Here is an 18,169-nt window from a genome sequence, read left to right as displayed (position 1 = left end):
ATGATAGTGCAATCTAGAAAACAGTTTTTTTCTAAGTTTTTTGAACAATAGGACAAATGCAGTGACTGAATTTGAAGACTGTGGGTTTTTTCTAGATTTTCTGTTATTCACAGTACAATTTTGTTATTGCTTGTGTTGTTGTTTTTTAGTTACCTCCATCAGCAGACTGGTGATAATGCTCAATTCCATCTTGATTAAGTGATTTGAAAAAAAATCTTCATATCAGTCTCTAGAAACATATTTTCCTTAGCTGGTTAAATACTTACTAAATAGACGAAGAGATGGAGAAGAAGGTAAAGCCTGAAGTTGAACAGACCTTAAACATTGTTCTATTCCAGCTTCTTCTCAAGTGGCATGATTAATGATTAGAGCACTTCTGAAGCAGAGTGATCCTAAAATCAAACTGCACTGATCCTTATTTTTGATCTTCATAATTTATCAGTAAGTGAAACCTGTTTGAATCAGGTTTCTCCATATTTCTCAGTATTAATTCCTTCTCAGTTTCCTCTCCACTGCTTTTAGCCTGGTGATTCAGAAGGCACAGGGCACACGCACATTTGCAAGATGAACCCATGCACATGAAGTGCCCTTTTTTCTTACAGAGCTGCAGAGTGGTCAGGATGCTGAAGCTAACACGTTTCCTTTCCTGTGTGTTCACAGTATGGGTTAGAAACTGGCACACAGTCCTGCATGTGCACATCTGTCTGTGCACAGATGTTCCAGATTCTCACAAGGCCTGGGAATCTTGCTGAAGGCAGTCAGCCTTCAAAATAAAACACTCCTAGGACAACAGGAGTTTCCTTGTGGTATAAATAGAGTTTATTTCTCTATACACAATTGTGCTAAAAGCAGGTGAAAGTGTATGTCTTGATTTGATAAGCTTTCACAGTTTTTTAACATGTATAGAAATCTAAAAGTACAATAATGGAGAAAAGAGAAGGAAAGCAAGATCTGTGTAAGGTTAGATCTTTATATAAGATAGGAAACTCTTCTGAGATCTGAGTGTAATGCAAGTGGGAATTCCAGTAACCAAAAGTACAGAAATGTAATTTTGGGGATTTATAAACTAACTTTAGCCTTGCAGTTTCCCTATCAGAGGCTTTGTTTTCATAGTGCTGGTACAACAAATTATTTTGTGTGTTTTTAGACTGAATGTGGATGTCAATTCACATCGAAACTGGAAGGAATGTTCAGGGACATGAGCATCTCAAACACAACGATGGATGAGTTCAGGCAACATCTTCAGGCAACAGGGGTAAGTGCTGGGGTCTGTGTGCTTGTCCTTTTGCTTCAGTACAAACCCTGCACATCTGCCCACGCTTGTGGTTCTTCATTTACTCGTAAATGCATGTGTGAGAAGGACTTGGTCAGCTTGTGCAGCTTCCTTATATCATGTGTCTTACCTTATAAACTGTGGTAGCATTTCCTGGAATGCCAGAGTGTGTTTGGAGCTCGATCCACAGCTCGAGTGGTGCCAGTTTGATTCCATAAAATCCGTGTGCCCGAAAGGCCAGGCCGTGGGTGTGCGGCTCAGCGGCTCTGCCGGGTGGCACCGCCAGGGGGCGCACCGAGCCCGGCCCCGCCGAGCCCGGCTGTGCCCGACTGTGCCCGGCTGTGCCCGGCCCCGCCGAGCGCGGCTGTGCCCGACTGTGCCCGGCTGTGCCCGGCCCCGCCGAGCTCGGCTGTGCCCAGCTGTGCCCGGCCCCGCCGAGCCCGGCTGTGCCCGACTGTGCCCGGCTGTGCCCGGCCGTGCCCGGCCCCGCCGAGCCCGGCTGTGCCCGACTGTGCCCGGCCGTGCCCGGCCCCGCCGAGCCCGGCTGTGCCCGACTGTGCCCGGCTGTGCCTGGCCCCGCCGAGCGCGGCTGTGCCCGGCCGAGCCCGGCTGTGCCCGGCTGTGCCCGGCCCCGCCGAGCCCGGCTGTGCCCGACTGTGCCCGGCCGTGCCCGGCCCCGCCGAGCGCGGCTGTGCCCGGCTGTGCCCGACTGTGCCCGGCTGTGCCTGGCCCCGCCGAGCGCGGCTGTGCCCGACTGTGCCCGACTGTGCCCGGCCGTGCCCGGCCCCGCCGAGCCCGGCTGTGCCCGGTCCCGCCGAGCCCGGCTGTGCCCGGCCGTGCCCGGCCCCGCCGAGCGCAGCTGTGCCCGGCCCCCGGCCCATCCAGCTGTGCCCGCCCCATCCAGCTGTGCCTCACTCCAGGGTCCAGCTGCCAGCTCCCATATGTGTTCCCCAGCAAAGCCGTTCTATGCCCATTCTTCAAAGTTAATCACCAGTTGTGATGTGTATTTTTTGCCAAGAGCAAGAGCAAATACTGCATGCTGCAGGCATTTGCAAAGCACGCCACCTCATGTTGAGCTTTCTTGACACAATTAATGCCTTTGCTAAAATCATAACTGCCATTTTATTGCAAATTTCAAAATTTAGCTTTTCAAGTTTTCTTGCAAATTGTCAAATATGGATTTAGTTGTTTAATGAGAAAAATTACACCTTGTTGTAAAAGTAGGCCTCTGGAATACTTTAGAGAGTCATCATTCTTTTTGAGATATCAGTTTACTTGCTCTAAAACCCTATTTTTCTGTACTGATTCTCAGTAGCACTTAATAGTGTATAATAAACAGCCAAGTAGTTCCCTGTGTGCAGGTAAATAGGGTCAGTACATCAAACCTGTTGGAATCAGTTTCAGGAGTCTGAATGCCAGGAATATTTTCATGGATATGTTCTGTCCAATGTCCCTGGTTGTGCAAGGTGATATGAAATCTTTGTTGTCTTGAAGCAGTTGGCTGAAATGCTCCTCATCAGCATTCTGTGAGTCATCCTGAGTAGGAGAACAGCATGTTCTCTAAGTAGATTCAGAAGAGGATGGAGAGGAAGTGGATAAAGGTGTTTGTGGACAGGCAGCTTTACTCCTGGTTTGTTTCGTTTCTCTGCTTTAGAGGCTAGTCATGTTTTGCTTCTAGAATGCTTGAAATATAAATTTCAATAAAAATTGGTTGGAGCATTCCCATTTTTCGGTAGCATGGTAGGCTTGGACGTGTAAGGGAAGAGGGGGTTGTGCTTAAAGGTTTATGTACTTTACGTGACAGTCTTAAAATAAATGAGTTAATAAATGATATCTCTATCTTCTTTGTACAGCTAAGAAGGTGAATATAAAATGTTATCAGATGTTCTGTTAGGCTTCATTTGAAACTTCATCTTGGCAAGACACCAAGCAGTTCATGTGATGGTTTCCTTTTAGCTAACCTTGCCCTTTTAATGAAATTTCCAGAAATACTGTTTAGGAAATACAGGAAGATTTGGGGGATTTTGTTACTGTTAAATTGCTGGTGATACTGTGTTTTATGTGAAATAGTTTGTTCTGCTCCTTTTTAAACAGTTTAGGTACCTTCAAATGTGTACAGCGCCTCCTAGAAGAGTCAGGCATCTGCTTTTCTCTAAATAATCCTACCTGCAAAGTTTCCTTCTGATCCTCTATCCTGAGATGTAGGCAGTGCCAAGGTCTGCGTAGATGATTGGTCTGTTCTCAGAGTGGAAAGCTCAGCACCAGGGAAAGTCCAGGCTAATAGACTGAGAAATTTCTGTAACTGTGATCCTGGACCATTTCTTGGAGTTCTGTAAAGACTGGATCACTTCAGGGCACTTTCCACCAGTTCATACCATCTCTATGCTGAAAAGACATCTTATAAAATAAAGAGCTTCCAAAACTTTTTTGTGTTACCAACTGCTTAGTACTCTTCGTAATGTATGATGGGAGGCATTCTAAATTAGTGCTGTGTTCTGGTCTGGCAAAGACCAAAAAATTTTGGGGAATTGTTGCCATCTCAGCTCACGTGCTATAGTTCCAGATAAACACATTTTCTGTATCCTTCTGTCTGCAATGATGGCCTTTTCCCACACTTTAGCTGGAGGAAGAAAACTGTTGAAGCTTGTTTAGGTTTTTCAGAAGTTTCCTGGGCACAAGCTGGTTGGTGCACACAGGAATTCCGTATAGACAATACAAACAATCATCTGTAGTGCATGGTAATGCTACTCTGCTGTTGAATAGTGAAAGTTTCTGAGTTCAGGTGGCAGTTTTTGACCTTCTAAAACATAATGTGCTCTCTTTCTGTGTGGTGGATTTATAGAAGTTGAATGTTGTACGCTTAGGGTTTTTTGTCTATAATGTGTGTTCTTTGAAGGTATCTATCTTCTAAAGCTGAAAGTCAGTTTTAAGCTCAATAATGCTCAGCTTAGTTGGAATACCTGGTGAGGATTATGCATCAGTGGTAGCCAGACCTTTATCATCTGCCAACACATCTTTATAGATCAGCACTCGAGCTGGGGAATGTTTCCTCAGCAGTGCTGAATATTCAGAGCCACGGCTGTCCTCAGGGAAAGGGAATAGGTGGGCACTGTAAAAGTGAGTAACTGGATGTTGCAGTCCACAGATAAGCTTCCTATGGTTCAACATCAGATAGTCAGTATCTCCTCTCTACTTCCAAAGAGAACATTTAGAAAGAGTTATTTTGAAACCAGACACATTTCATGCAACCCAGTTTTATTGTGTCTCATCAAAAACCTATTTACAAAGATTTGTTGCACATAGCATAAGTTCTGTTTATGATCACAGACGTTTAGTTCTTGGTTAAGAATTCCTTTTGTTCAATTCTGTATGCTCTTAAATGCTAGAGGGGAATAATGTAGAGGATTTTTGCTGTACCGTCTACTTTGATAATGATGAATCAATGTATTTGTCTGGTTTTGTAAAAAGAGTGCTTACAGATTTGTCTATTTCTTTTGTTGTTAGACAAAATTCTAGATATTTTACACTGACACAGACAAAGTGGTGAAACATGATCTTGTTTTAAAATAGTGTATATTTTCTTCCAATTACCCTTAGGTCTCACTAGGAGGTGTTGATCTCACAGTGCGTGTCCTCACAACAGGTTACTGGCCTACCCAGTCAGCCACACCAAAGTGCAACATCCCTCCAGCTCCCAGACATGCTTTTGAAATATTTAGAAGGTATGTATTACTACAGAATTTTAGGTAGAGGTTTTAAGAAGAAACTTCCTAAACTTAATCTGTACAGATGTGGGGTTTTTAACCAGCTTTACTGTTAAAGATGTGCTGGCAAACTGCTCTTCTTCAGCTCATGTCAAAATTGGGGAATGTAATAGTTGCATTATGATGCTTGAGGTTTGGGAGATTTTAAATAGAATTCTGACAAAAGTTAATGTTTTGAAAAAGCAAAAAGTTACAATTTTTTAAGAATGTCCTCAATAGCTCCAAAAGGCTATGTAACTTTTTTAAGGTATTTCCTCTTCAATCCCAAATGTGAACTATATATTGTTGTCATTTCAATTCTATTACAGATTTTATTTAGCAAAACACAGTGGGCGACAGCTGACACTCCAGCATCACATGGGTTCTGCAGATCTCAATGCCACTTTCTATGGGCCTGTTAAAAAGGTAGAGAATCAAAGTTATATAAATATTATATCTTTTTTTTTTTAAGTAAGTTAATGCATATTTTTTATAACTTCAGAATTTTGTAAAATAAAGCAAACCCATTGGGAATGTAAGAATAAGAAAAAGATGCCTTCCGTCAGCCTTATAGTCTGATTCTTTCTTTGCAGCAGTTTTGCTTTGACCTTTTTTTCCCCTCTGAAGCTAATTTGAATGCATCACTCAGCATCATCTTTTACTTGTAGAAAAGTAGTAATGTGATCTTGAAGGAACCTCAGCGTTTGAGTGGTTTGTATTTGTTTGACTGTCCATGGAAAGTGAAAAGCACAAAGCAACTTGTTATTTTTGCTAAGCCAAGTTTAGCCTGCTTTTCATATGCAGAGTGCAATGTAGACAACATTTTTTCAAAAACAAGACTTTAGCAGTTTATAGAAGTACAATGCTTAATTTGTATGTATAAAGAAAGGAATTTTGAAGTGATTAGACCAGTACTAAAATGCTAAGCTAGAACTAGTAATGGTATGATGCTTGGGAATGTAGGAGGCAATGCAAAATGAAAGCAAAATTCTTACAACTAAGAACTTAATAACATGCACTTGTGAGGATGTTGAAATTGTGTTACTGTAGAATAAATATATTAATAACTTTAAACGTAAGCTTAACAAAACGTGGAGAGAGTGGACAAGTAATGGAACAGGGTTCTCAGAAGTGGTGAAGTCTCCATCCTTAGCAGTGGTCAGTGTTGGACTGGTGGCTGTAGATGGCCTGGTCTGCAGTGGAGGCTGGACCCCAGGACCTCTGTATGGGCTGCAAGCTCAATCTCCCTGGCACTGGAAGGCAGCTGCTGCAGCAACAGCCTGGTCACCCCCCAGGTGTTTGCTTTTCTGTCACTTCTGTAGGCTGATCTCCTAGAGAAACTTCTCATCATGAAACTTGCATCTTACCAGGATAAAACATTTCAGTGAAGAATAATCTAACAGTAGTTTTGGAATTTTAAAATAGGAAGATGGCTCAGAAGTCGGTGTAGGAGGTGCCCAAGTAACTGGCTCCAATACACGGAAGCACATATTGCAAGTCTCCACTTTCCAGATGACAATATTAATGCTATTTAACAACAGAGAAAAATACACCTTTGAGGTAAGTGGTGTGGGTTTCTGATCTGATTCTAAATAACTGGTTTGGGGCACTTCCTTCTTTGAAGATCAGGTGCCTCTCATTCTATTGGAGTATGGGTCAGGCCAATTAACACAGATCGTTAGCAATGCACCTCGAAGGAGTTCTAGGAGGAGAAATTTTGTGAGAGCAGAAGGTTTCAGAAATGTTTGAGAATTTGTGAGCATGGTTGTTCTAGGCCATTGAGCTGTAGAAAAGCTGAAGTTGAAATGCAGCAGGTGGCTCCATTTCCTCATTTTGTGTTTGAGAAACTGGGTCTAGAGGCCAAAGGATGGAGAAGGGTTTCTGTCCTGGCTTCTTGAATACCTAAGCAAAATTGGCAGGCTGGACCAAGCTGGAGGATGAATCAAAGATCTTACAGCCCTTCTCTGAGCTGATCAGCCAGAAAAGGAAAGTGAAAGCCTGGATAGATTCTTAACAAGGAGACTAGAAGGATGTTGCTGCAAAAGGCTGAAATGTCAGCTAAGAGATGATGATGATGATGAAGGCTTTAGGAGAGGAGGAGGATCATGTGCTTTGTTGTGTGAGCATTATATTGTTAAAATAAATTGATAGTTTTGTTTTGGACATTATCTTCTGTTTAAGAGAACATTAGCAGCCTTGAAAAGCAGTATGGGTATAGTTTGAAACAGTCAATTTCCAGGTTTTCTTATCTGCTTTTGACTGTGCTATGCATAGTAATCATTTGCCTTTTTATTTGGATTGTGTTTTTAGCTTATTTGGCATACTTCTAGCCTGTTAATAAAGAAAGTTTCTTTGAAATGGTCTCACTAGTAATTAAGGAAGGCAGGATTTGATAAGAGACTCTTAATAAACTACTGATAATTTAAAACATTATTTTAGAACACAAAGTCCTGTGTGTTGTGAAATCCATTGGAGGAGCATTACAGCTTTGAGTACTTTGCAGAATATTTGAGGGTGTGAAAACAAGGAGGGGGACTTCACAGCTCATTTTTTTTCTTGAAGCTGATTTTGCAATTGGGCTGGTGGCTGCCTTATTCCACCAAATTGCAGGCTTAATGAGTCATGGAGCCTTACCCATATATGAATAAATAACGCTTGGGAGAGCAGTGAAAAATACAGTTTTTAATACATGCTCTAAATTATACTTTATTTTACCAAGACCAGATGATAGAGAAATATGTCCATCTGCTTTTAGGTCGTATGTTTTGTTTATTTCAGGTTTGGGAGTTCTTAAGCTCTTACTTTGTGTCCCACTTGAACTAAAACATTAAATAGGCATATTTGTATTGTTTGGTTTCTGTGGTGAAGTGTGTGGGAGTTGTCTTTAACTCCAGCCAGGAAAGCTTATGAAAACTGGAGAGGAGAATGAATTTTATCTTTGTTCATTGATTATTGGATACCCTGATTCACTGCTGAATGCTGAGCAGCCATTCCTTCTCTGTTGTGTTAGATGAGTGCTTTCAGTGCAGCAGAGTGCATGAGCTGACTTGTGTGTGCTTGTGTATCCTAAAACTGTCTGATCCACAAATGTTTCTGCACATTCACAGCTCAACACATTCATCTGAAGATGCCTTCACAGCTGAAAAGACTTTGCTGTTTTATTTTGCATTCAGTGTGATTCTTAATTGCAAACTTGATAAGATTCTCATAATAATCCTAATAGCCATTAGGCCAGGTGATAGAGGAAAAAATGGAAATTTTTTTGCATAGAAAAATTTCTTCACAAAAATTGTATACATTTATTGTATTCCTGTACAGCAACATTTTATTTGTGTATGCAGAATAGCTGTTGGTCGTATAGGTGTAGGCTAATGCTGTTGAAGTGGAAGAATCTTCATGCAGGCTTTCAGAGAATGCTAATTTTTTCTACGAATTCAATTTTTTCTAATCAAGTCTTAGATAATACTCAATATTTTTTAGTTCATTTACATTACAGCTCAGTATTTTAAAAGGTGAAATGCTCACCTTTTGTAATGACATCAGAAATAAGCATGGCTCTTTATGTTTAACAAACAAGAAATACAAATGTGACCATAGTAGAAGTTAAGCTGTAGAATAATTCCACAAAACTGAGAGATTAGAACCGTAAACTAATTACCTGTTCCCTCTTTTGCTGATGTCTGGTTTGGAAGGTACACAAGTTGCAGTCTGTAAATAAAACTAAAAATACTTTTTCTTATTTCAACAAAATGACAAAATTCTATTCCTTTGGATTTTTCTGCCCAATTTCCCTCTAACAATCTGTTTTCTTGTATAGAACTGACAGAGTTCCATACCTGGAATGGTCTCTTTTGTAGCCCCCAGACAGAGCTCTCAATTGGTGATATATTAGCACTGAGGTTGTGTAATCAGTAGCACAATGTAATGTAGTCTTTAAAATAAGGCATTTTTGGAGAAGGGGAAGAGGTACACATTTCTCACTGCTACATCAAGTATCTACATAAAAATATGTTCAGAAAAACGTTATGCTATAGGCTGAGGGAAAGAGCATAGGAACATCTGTCATCCCCATTTACATTCAGAGCTGCATGTTTTTTTATTCAGCTCGAAATTTTTGGCTCCTTCTGAGGCAGCACATTGCAGTGCAGTTCTTTGTGGTCCTTACTTTAGTGCTGGCTTATAAATTCTAAAAGTGAAAGGGTTTGAGTGTGTTCATGGTTCAGCTGCAGAGTGAAGTACAATTGCAAATACACAGTGGTTTATGTAAGGATGGGTGGCATGAAACCCCCTCAAATTCCCTTTTGGCTCTTTGTTTCACTTTTGTTAAAAGCAGAGTATATATATGGCCTTGTTGAACTGATGTAGTTTGAAAATGATTAGTTTTAATTGCTGATCAAAAATCAAAGTTTAGGAGCCTGCATGTTGCTGGCATTACGTTTTTAATAAGCTGGGTTTGGTTTGTAGCCTTTAAGGCTTTTCATTTATCTAAGCTCTAAAATCTGGTGTCTTCCCTTGGTTTGTTAAATTTTATGCTGATCAGTCCATTTCAGTATGATTTTTTTTGTTATGACCATGTAAAGGATTGTAGCTTCTTGGGATTTTTTTTCATACTGCTTTGTGCTGAATCTGAAAAAAATGTGTGAAGGTGATAACTGTTTTAAATAAAGCAGCAAAGGAAGAAATAGTAACTTTCTATGAGCAGCTTCAGAAGAAATTTTTTGATACTAGGAAATAGTTAAAATACGTGCATATTCACAACTTATTTCAAACTGTAAGTATTTCTGAATGCATTATGCTAAGAATACACTTAGGAACATTTTAGTATTTCCAAATCGTCTATAAGTAGGAGGTACCAAAACTCCTGATTTTTTTAAATTTTGGATTTGGTGATTTTATTCTTTTTACCTCATTCCAGTTAATTTGACCTTACATCAAAATCAGTTTCACATAAAGTGAACATTGTGTATGTAGTGCTGGGTCAGGTTGAAAAATGGTGACTATTTTGTCTGAGCCTTGGCATCACAGAGAGCTGGTAGTGAGATGCTGTCCATGAGGTACAGTCAAATTCCTGATAAAAGTCTGAGTCAAAGCCAGTACATCCAAATCATTTTTACTGTATGTTGTCAGTGGTGCCTGATAACAGAAAGGTGGCTGGTTTTTCTGGATTGATTTAAGAGGTAACTTGAGTATACTCAAGAAATAACATTATTTGATAGAATTTAGTTTGATTTTTCTGGTCACTCTTTAAAGAACTTCTAACAAGTTGTCTGTAGTTCTTTACAGATCATAGCATTTTGATCACTTGGAGTTGTTACTGCTGTTTTTAACCTAAGGTCATCACATGGACTTGTGTGCCATGAGAATCAGGAATTTATGGGGACGGTGTAAGGCCTGATACTGCCCTTGGAACCAAGTCTAGGGCAGCTGAGAAAGGGATAGCTCTTGTGCACAGCTGCATGTCTGTGAGGTTTGTTTTTTCTCTTTAGCTGCTACAAGTCCCTCAAGAGTTTGAATGGGAATGAGAGATCAGAAGTGTCTGCGGTTTCCTCAGGCTAGAAATAGGAAGAAAAAAGATGAGGAAAAATGAACTTTTACTGAATGGGAACTCAGTAAACACATTAGGTCTGAGAGAGCAGCATAGTTGGCCTTCTCCTAGAGCATATTAAGGCATCATTCTGCATCCAGTGTAATTTATTTACTAGCTCATGACCACTGCTGACTTGCCTACCATCCATCTCTCAGCTGACTCTTAAGAGCACTGACAGAGGTACACCAGGTTATGTACATTTTTTACAGTCTTCTTCAAATTCAACTTCTTCAATGTTTGCTGCACTATAACAGGCTCTTTTTGTATTTCACCTGCAGAAGTCCTAGCCAAAGGCACCTGGGCTGTAAATAAATTGAGTTATTCAGAAGGGAGCTATGATGAATGTAGAGTATTTCTATGCTACATTGAAACCAGACATGGTTTGCTTCATTTGTAAAGATCTTTTAACAGCGTGGCTGAATGCAAAAGCGTTGGTGCAGCTCTTGGTCAGAATGGTCATGAACATCATGGATGTTTCCATCACTGAGTTAGGGAGAAGGTTTGGGTTCACCCTGTTCAACAAACCCTGGAATCAGTTAACAGATGCTTTCAGCCCTCTCAGAAACTGCAGGGAAATGGAACAGCAGGTTATTCATTCTTCTCCTTCCAGCTCATGGTGCCAGTTCATTTGACAGAATTCGCTGTCTGAGTGCTGCCCAGGTGGATCATTTTGCACAGTACCCACTGAGACCTTGCTGCTGAATGAGTTCGGACCTTTCAAGTGCCACAACTGTCACAGTATTACATTTTAAGCAATCCCTGATGTTGTTTGCAACGCGATACTTCTGCCACAGCCATAAGCTAACTAAGTATTCTTCTTTAGGAGATTCAACAAGAAACTGATATCCCTGAAAGAGAACTTGTTAGAGCCCTACAGTCCCTTGCATGTGGCAAACCAACACAACGTGTTCTCACGAAAGAGCCCAAATCAAAAGAAATAGAAAATGGTCATATATTTACAGTGAATGATCAGTTCACATCTAAACTACACAGAGTCAAGATTCAGACGGGTAAGTCAGCTTTATATTCTATTTTCTCACAGTCCCAAATCTGCCTTAAAACTTCAAAACATCTTTTGCAGGATTGATGTCCATAGAACTGAAAGAACTTTTTTTTTCTTGATGATTAGTTGCATCAAAATGAAAATTCAAATGCCAAGAAAAGTGTGGAAGTCAGTTAAGCCTTTTACTTTACAAAATTTGTAATTATCTCTTACAGGAAATTCTGAAAGAGAAATAAAATTCAAATTAAATAATAAAATGAAAAATATGCTACTGACTGATTCAGAAATAGGAAAATTGCCTCATAAGTTGCTGTACTGCAGTGAAATGAGTGATTTTTTAGCCCATGATACAACAGCCATTTTCAAGAACCAGGTAGCTTATAATGGTTTTGGGCTTAGCAAATAAGGGAAACTGAGTGTATAACCACTTCATCAGCTTATAGGAGTGCTGGTGCTTGTGCCTGTAAGCAGATTTGAGTACTGTTCAAATTTTAACATAGTAGTAATTAAATAACAGTTTGTTATCTTGTCAGTTGCTATCAAAATATGCCAGAAAGTGTTAATATTTCTTGTGGCTGCTTTTCATTTTTTTAAAAAAAATCAACTTTGAGAGTGTCAAAACTCAGGAAAATATAACTTGATGTCTAGATGAAATAAATAGTGAAGCTAACACACAATGAAATACATTTGAATTTTGCTAACATGATTTACGTTCTCTGTTTTGTTTAAGTTGCTGCCAAACAAGGAGAGTCTGATCCAGAAAGGAAAGAAACGAGGCAGAAAGTAGATGATGACAGAAAACATGAGATAGAAGCTGCTATAGTTCGGATAATGAAATCTAGAAAGAAGATGCAACACAATGTGCTAGTAGCAGAGGTATGCTTGTACAGAGTTTTGCTTTTGCTCATTAAACACAGCTCTTACTAACATGATTCTGAAAGGCTGTATTTAACCCATCCTTTCTTTTCTCCATGTCCATCTGAAGACACACCTAAATCCTTACCCTTCATTTTAGGATGTACTCATGGGTGTATCTAATTTTCCTTCCTACTTTTAGCGCTGTTATGATGTTAAATTGGTTGAAAAGCAAACCAGCAAACCAATGTGCTTAACATTATTTTTGGCTTTGATCTTGTTACTGACTGTTGGGTCCAGGTTTGAGAGATTTGAGCTCTTAGCAGACAGAAACAGTCCTGCTGCTTTTCACTGCTAAGCTGACACAGCTCCAGGACACTGCACATTTTGCACTCCTGAACTCCCTTAGAGCTGTGAAACTGGGAGCATTCTCAGGTTCTGACCATGCCTCTGTAGAGCTCTGAACCATACCCCAGTATGAGCAGGGCAAGGGGAGGCACTGTCAGAAGTCTGCAGGCTGCTTTTTATGCTTCATAGCTGTCACCATCTCTGAATACATTTTTCTGGTTGTGTTCTCTTAGGGTACTTGAGGATCTTACCTGTGCTGTGCTCTCTCATTGTTGGGTTTTATTTTGTTTCAGGTAACTCAGCAGCTGAAGGCCCGGTTCTTACCAAGTCCAGTTGTTATTAAAAAACGTATTGAAGGACTTATTGAGAGAGAATATTTGGCACGAACACCTGAGGATCGCAAAGTATACACTTACGTAGCATAAAATGCGTTCAGAAAATTTGATTTATTCTTGGACTATACTCTTCGCATGAACTGGGAAGTTCTTTTAAATCATTAATATTAAGATGACCATCTTCTCTATTAAATTACAGTACATGTTCTAGACCATTCAGATCAAGCCTTTTACTCCTTTTGAGAGTTTTTGACATGAATTAATTGAGCTTCAGGCTTTTCAACGTTATCCCTGTAGAGATCATCCTTACAATTCTTCGGGAAAATGTGAATGTGCCGCGTTTGTTTTCAATACTGTATGAAAACAGAGAAATAAAAACGACTTTAGAAAATACAGCTCATTTAAAAAAATAAATTTGTTGGAATTTCATTTCCCCAGATCTTCAGTGTTGATGTAAATGTGTTTCTGTAGTGTTGCTTAGCACTTCGCATTGTATAAGTTGGGTTTAAAAGAAACCACAGGTGGAAGGCAAAAATTCCCACTTACCTTGCTCTGCTTCAAATGTTTATTTAACTAGACATGTTTAATTTAAATACTTGCTAATTTTTTGAAGACCCAAGAAGACAACTTGAGCATGTTTCACTCTTCCTGCTGCACTCACTGTTCCAACAACATGAATCAGGAACTTCTGGGGGCTCAGAAAAGACCGTATTAATTTTGGCTTTCCCTTCTGTAACTTGAGTTCTTCTAAATTAAACTCTATATTGATTAGGTTTTTTCTGGTTTCTTTATAGGAAAAAGGACAAGATTTTAGTGTGTATAAACTGTATAATAATTTTTGCTGTTGTACTCACTGCTGATGGTGGATTGTACAGGGCGATGTTTTTATTTCACTAAATGTAGACAAAATAAATTTAAAATAAATGGATTTAGTGTACACAACAACTAATTCAAGTGTGTTAGAGTACAGGGTTGACAATCTTTTGGAACTAAATACTGTCCCCTGGGGAAATGTACTGGGATTATATTTTGTTAATAAACGTCATAGATGGATCTGTAGCCCCAGGGCTTCCCATCATAAATGCATATTTCAGGAGATTAAAGTGAAGCCAGCGTGCACTATTTGTTTTTAAAAACGCATTTTAAACATGCAATAAAAAATTGTTACTGTAATGAAATTTTTAGTTCTTACCCTGGAACTTTTTTTTCTTCTTGACAGTGTGCTGCAAAAATAGATTAAAAATAGCAGTTTGGTAGCATCATTCTTCCCACAGTTAGAAATTTTTGAGTGTGCATTGTACTGCAGTTTTTATTAAATCGTATTTCTGACATTCCAATGCACATATTCTGTGCTTTCCCAGCCATAACTATTTTTCCGCTTTAATTCAAAACAGTATTTTTTGTCTAGGTTCCCATTACTTTCACCCATCGATCTTGAAAAATATAATTGGGATGGGCTTTCCAATATGAGGAGCTGGAAATGAAGCAAAAAGAAAAGCTTGGTTGTAGAGCATCTGCCAGAGCAGTTCCTGATGGGCTGTGCTAAACAAGTGCATGGTGCTGGTGCAAGGTTCCAGTGTGACTGCAGAGTGGTTTTCACAATGTGCCCACAATTTTACCCCTCTCCAGCCCGTTAAGGTACAGGTCCTGGCTGTTGTTCACGAGCAGGTTATTTCTTCTAAAGAGAGGGACTGGAATTAGGGTGATATTTTAGCTTTGGAAGCTTTTTTTATGAAGCTTTGAGTTTACTGCGCACCCCCAACACACCTACACACACACAGAGTAATTTTTTAGTCAGCAGAAGGAGGTGATGGCTGAAGAACTTTCTTGCCCTTCCATCAGGAATTCAGCCCCAAAGGGAATGAGCTGGGCCATTGGCCCTATTGAAAAGGGGTTTTTTTGGCTGTTACCAGAACACCTCTGTCTGCACAGTGTATGCAGATCTTCAGGAGAAATGTCATTGTTTAGCCAGTACAACAGTACTAAAGCCAGGGAGCTGATCTGGGGTCTTGATTTTGTTTAAAGTCGTTAGAAACATCTTCCTCAAAATGTATATTGCTCTTCTGTGTACCAATATGAAGGTTTTCTTTTATGCATAACTATTTGCATCAATGTTGTGATATTGTGTGTTAATGTTTTCCTATTTGCTTTGCAGGGAGAAATGGGTTCAAATCCTTTTCACTGTGACATTTACAGAGACGTGAGAGTTGTGACTTGGGACAGGAGGTCTTTGTCTTGTCCATCTGTCCATTGCCTCTGTACTTCTGTTGTGCATCAGCTGAAGTTTCCTACTTCTTTGGAAGCGCTGAGGCTGGGTGTTGTGTGAATGATTGTATAATTAGGTGTTGAAGAGTGTGTTTTTAAAAGCTGTGTGGGCAAGAGTGTTTGCCAGAAGAACAGCAGGTGGTGATGGCTATCTTCAGCAACAAATATTAAGAGCATAGTTTCCATTTTAATAGAATTTTGAAGACACTATTCAGGAAGGGACTTCTGCTGAAGTCAGATTTCAAAAATACACCCTTTACCATTGAACAACGAGGTAGGGGATTGAAAAATGGAGAACGAAAGCTCTGGTAAGACAGAACAAGGCATCACCAGGACTGTGCTTAACGTGTTTATATGTTAGTGGGATTTCATTTACAAGCTGTAGTAGAATTCTGCTAAGCCTTATCTAATTTTATTTCTTTCTTAATGTCTACTTAAAGCTTCTTTGTAATTTTGGTAAAATGTCATTAGTAGGATTATAGTTACGTGTGTGAGTGCAATTATTGGTAAGTTTGGTTTCTTTGCATTTATGTGCAGCTAAATGCAGTAACAAGACTTAGTAAACACGGAGTTTATTTCTTTGGAATTTTAAGAATTAAAAGTCAGGTAGGAGTTTTATAGCTGTTTGAAGATGTGTAGCCATGCACTTTCCTTGTGCACTGGTTTATTTCAGAGGATTGAGAGTATGCCTCATTTACCATCATAACAAATGTGATAATCCTATGGATCCCTAGTGTAGTTCTTGCTCTTTTCCGTGTTCACAACCTTTACAGCTTTGATTTAATCTTTGTGTCCCCTGGAATTAATCCATACAATTTCCCCACTGGCTACAGAATAAATGAACGCCAGGCAGTCCAAGGCTGTGATGTTCAGCCACTCCTCAATGCAGTATCTTTCCTCACCCCCTTTTCCAAAGACAAACTTCACTCTGCTGACCCTTAAGCTTCCAACGCAGCACAATTTGCTCTACTTGCCACTGCTCATTGAGAATCAGGCACTGGTTTCCCTCACCCTGTGCAAACAGGAGCCTTGCACTAAATATGCTGGATGAGTGAAGTATTTTTATTCACATGTATTGTAATCAAGTTGTGTAGTACCTGACGGCTAGCACTTGCATATATATATGTATGGTAATAGAGCCTGTCATAATGCATAGTTTTGGGGATAAGCTTGCACAGAGATGGGGCTCCTGTCTTTTCAGAAGTACTAAAAACTGGACCTAACTTGTGGCCTCTGCGTGTCCAAAACTGGCCAGAACCTCTCTAGCACAACCAAACCCTTTGGCTCTGCTTTGTTCCTTGTGGTGCTTGGAGGCGAGCTGGGCTCAGATCCTGAGCTCCCCCTTCCACAGAGCCCTTTAAAGCAAGGGTTTGACAGGCAACAGTGTGCACAGCTGGCAGCAGGCATCGCCTTGTGTGTGTGTCTGGGACAAAGCTGAATTTCTGTTGATAATCTCATTTTCATAGTTGGACAGTAAATGTAGTAACCATTGTGCTCCATCTGAAGATAAAACGCAACATGAGTTTAATGGTTCCTCTGTCCTCTGGAATGTCATTTGAAAAGACTAGGATGCAAAACTTACATATCAATACTCCTACAATACACCTGCTTTTCTGTCCTTCACTGTGCAGGAAGTGTTTGTAGCTTGTGCCCCCAAACTGCATTTAATATTCTGAATCTCTGCTGTGGTTTGTGTTTGCTGTAACTGCATGGACATGGTTGGACCTCTTGCCCCAGGACAGTGCATGTTGTGCTGGCATTAGTATGTGTCAACGGTATTAACAACTTCACTTCTGCTCTTTCCTTCCTTCTTTCTTCTCCAAAACTGGAGCTTTCACAGGGAGTAAGTCCATGGGAGCTAATGCATGCAGTAGCTTTGAGATGAACACAGAGCTTACGGGTAGGGAAAGAACTAACATTTGAACATACAGCAGTGATGTCTTCTAATCATTCTTTCTCCTGTAGTTTAAAACTTAACTTTTATTCCAGGTACAACAGATGCAGGGAAACCCTCTGATCTTAGAGTTACTCTTTTCCTCCTCTGTGAATGTCGTCCTGCTGCGGTTCACTTCATTTGTGTGCTGTCCCCTTCAAATCCTGCCAGAGCAGTGCTGTTTGCTGTGTCAGGAGCTGAAGCAAAGGTGGTGAATGCTCAGGACAGAAACGTTCAGGCAGCAGAGTGAGGTGTGTTTCGGAATAGTGTGAACTGGCAGGAAAAGCAACTTCCCATGTGCGGGAAATGTTGTGGTGAATAAGGACTGAGAGTTACATACACAGTGTCAGATGATGAAACAAAACACTGTTAGATCTGTAGACTGAATCTGAAAATCATGACTTTTTAATCTAGTCATGTGACACTTTTAAAGTTATAATGCCAGTTTTTATTTCTTGACTAGGTTTCTTAGAAGCTGAAAAAACTTTTGAGGTTTCCACAGGCCACAGAAGGATGTGGATTAGTTGGCAGTGATAAATATGTTTACTATTTATTTCTCCCTTTACTATAACCACTTCTTTAGGTAAGTGTGGCACAGCTGGAGTGACTTATGAGACTTAGCATGTGCTGGGAGCCTTGCTCATCCTGAACTTGGAGTGCCCAGGGACAGTCATGCTTTCTGTCCAGGTGGGCTTTAGGATCATGTTTAGTCTGGTGGGATTTTTGTCCTCTTGTTTTTAATCTTAGTTATTTATTCTCATCAGGTTAGTACTTGAAGCCTCAGTTTTGACCACACTGTATTTATCCAATATGTGGAAAGCCACAGC

General features: G+C 40.1%; 1 protein-coding gene across 1 annotated transcript in view; it reads left to right on the top strand.

The window, feature by feature from the left end:
* The window catches only part of CUL3 (cullin 3), a 55,617-nt gene extending 41,225 nt beyond the window's left edge, over positions 1-14,392 (top strand). The window contains exons 10-16 of the mRNA XM_063408115.1: positions 1,148-1,255; positions 4,871-4,995; positions 5,346-5,442; positions 6,442-6,576; positions 11,427-11,613; positions 12,337-12,482; positions 13,103-14,392. Coding sequence (XP_063264185.1) covers positions 1,148-1,255; positions 4,871-4,995; positions 5,346-5,442; positions 6,442-6,576; positions 11,427-11,613; positions 12,337-12,482; positions 13,103-13,234 — 930 coding nt within the window. The 3' untranslated portion in view covers positions 13,235-14,392. The remainder of the gene's footprint in view (positions 1-1,147; positions 1,256-4,870; positions 4,996-5,345; positions 5,443-6,441; positions 6,577-11,426; positions 11,614-12,336; positions 12,483-13,102) is intronic.
* The last annotated feature ends 3,777 nt before the right edge of the window (positions 14,393-18,169 follow it).

Source organism: Prinia subflava, chromosome 11, assembly GCF_021018805.1.
Source record: "Prinia subflava isolate CZ2003 ecotype Zambia chromosome 11, Cam_Psub_1.2, whole genome shotgun sequence".
NCBI lineage: Eukaryota > Metazoa > Chordata > Aves > Passeriformes > Cisticolidae > Prinia > Prinia subflava.
The sequence above is the reverse complement of the archived record's forward strand: the minus strand, read 5'-3'. Positions and strand labels throughout refer to the sequence as shown.